We start from the raw sequence: 1,980 nt of genomic DNA, 5'->3' as shown, positions 1-1,980 counted from the left end.
CTACTTGTATTTATTGCTTCATCTCCGCCCACTACAAACATGGGAACTCTCTAACCCTCCTATTGCTAGGTTTTAGTGAGTTTTTCCTTACCTTTGCGTGGGGTATGTCTGGGAGTGTTGCATTTATTTAATATTTTTTGGACCTTATGGTGTTCTTGTTTTGTTCTTATTGTGATGTTTCTTCTTGACTTGTTTAAAGAAGAAGTGTCCGGCCCATGGGAACATTAACGTGTGTTGTTGGGCCTTACAAATAAATTTGATTTGATTAGATGATCTTACTTGTTCCAATCCAACGGAACTTGGTTCAAGAGATTCACTTCCCGAAACGAGCGACAATATCTTGAAATAAGGCAGGTCCTTCCTTTCCGTTTCAAGTTGCATTGGCTTGTTTTGAAGGGAAAATCCTGGATATAAGCTCATTTGTAAAAAATCAAATAAAAATTATTTAACTTGATTAGAAATGCCATCTTTTGCAGTGTGCTCTCTGGGTTTGTCACAAAGGACAACGAGCCAAACTGGTCGTATGCTATACGTTCCTCTAATAGCTGGAGCCAGTAGAAAGAATGTCTGGAAACGCGCATATTCAGGAAGCGCAAACTCACCGTCGGAAGATGAAAGATTGACGACAGACAGACAATGGCCAAAAAAACACAAAAACACCACTCCCAACTTCCTGTCAGTGAAGTTTATTGGAAATGTGTTTCTTATTAAACATCGACAAACTGTGCAAAACAGGCTTGTTTGTTCAGAGACGTCCTTTGTCGAGCTCTCGCTTGGCTATAATATAGTCTTTGGAGGTGGTGCGAGTCATCGTGGGGGGGGAAGCGATATAACATCATGTACAAACCAAAACTAAAAGAACTACAATATCGTATCAAACAACACTATTTAAAAGACCTACCGTACAAATATCATACACGAATCACACGAGTCGCCGAATCTGAAAATCCAGATTTCATCGTCCGAAACTAAAACGGCACGTCAACATTTTGTAAAATCAAGATTGTGAAAAAAGGCACCGCTCCGGTACATTTAATTTAAGAGAAGGACGGGGATTTAAAAAGTGTGTTTCTTCTTCACGCAAATAGGTTAAGATAGTTGTGCAAAATAAGGTCACTATGTGTGTGTTATGAGTGCGGGTGTCATCGTGGACATGCCTAAAAGAATGTAACCATGCCTGCGGGTACTTAGGGCCTGTTTATTTTACACAGCCCCCCCCCCCCCCCCCCCTGAGGCACGATTTGTGAGAAATCACCCTCCATACCGCCACCGATTCTGTACCCACTACGACGACACCCGTTTTGGGGTTCGCCTGTGCGATCGGTCTGATCACAACAACAAGCCCTCATCCATCGCTCGGGGGAGTCGGCGGCTGTAACCATGGCGATGGCACTAAAATATCAGGAACCGCAGAAATCAAGGGAGTAGAGTGCGGTAGATCCCGAGTTTTGAGATCAGAATTCGACCTATATACGGCGTTGCCGTTTCATTCGAGGAACTATACGCCGACGACGATGTTCGCGCTCAGCTCTGTCGAGGTCTAGCTCGGGATGACTGGTGGAACTGATGTGGAACTGATTCCCTGACCCGGCTGAGTAACACAAACACGCGCAGATACTGTACATCTCACGCTGTACACACCACTGTATCCACAGCTTCCTCTCCTTCCTCCGCGGCGTCACTTCACTTCACGCCACGCCCCGTCCAAGTCCTCCTCTTCCGCAGTGCAATTTAAGATATCTTACAGCTGTTACGCGCGCAGCCCTGGGCCGAGGAGGGAATGAGGGGCCGGATGAGTTTGGGCTTCTTCACCAGCGCCGCCCCTCGGTCCTCTTGGTGGCGCCACCCTGGTGCGCCGCGTCGGCGGTGACGGAGTACGAGCGTCCGTGCATCATGCGGGCGTTGAGGCCGTTGGCCATGGAGAAGGACTTGAGGTGGGACTGCAGGGCCGCGGGGAGGGGCAGCTTGTCCACCAGGTGG

At 47.5% G+C, this 1,980-nt stretch overlaps 1 protein-coding gene across 1 annotated transcript in view; it reads right to left on the bottom strand.

Moving 5' to 3' along the window:
* Nucleotides 1–1,574: 1,574 nt before the first annotated feature.
* The window catches only part of LOC311235010 (ras-related protein Rab-40A-like), a 45,407-nt gene continuing 45,001 nt past the window's right edge, over nucleotides 1,575–1,980 (bottom strand). The window contains exon 2 of the mRNA XM_084322322.1: nucleotides 1,575–1,978. Coding sequence (XP_084178448.1) covers nucleotides 1,809–1,978 — 170 coding nt within the window. The 3' untranslated portion in view covers nucleotides 1,575–1,808. The remainder of the gene's footprint in view (nucleotides 1,979–1,980) is intronic.

Source organism: Notolepis coatsorum (assembly GCF_963971535.1).
Source record: "Notolepis coatsorum genome assembly, chromosome: 10".
NCBI lineage: Eukaryota > Metazoa > Chordata > Actinopteri > Aulopiformes > Paralepididae > Notolepis > Notolepis coatsorum.
Note: the sequence above shows the minus strand (reverse complement) of the source record. Positions and strands in the feature narration are given on the sequence as shown.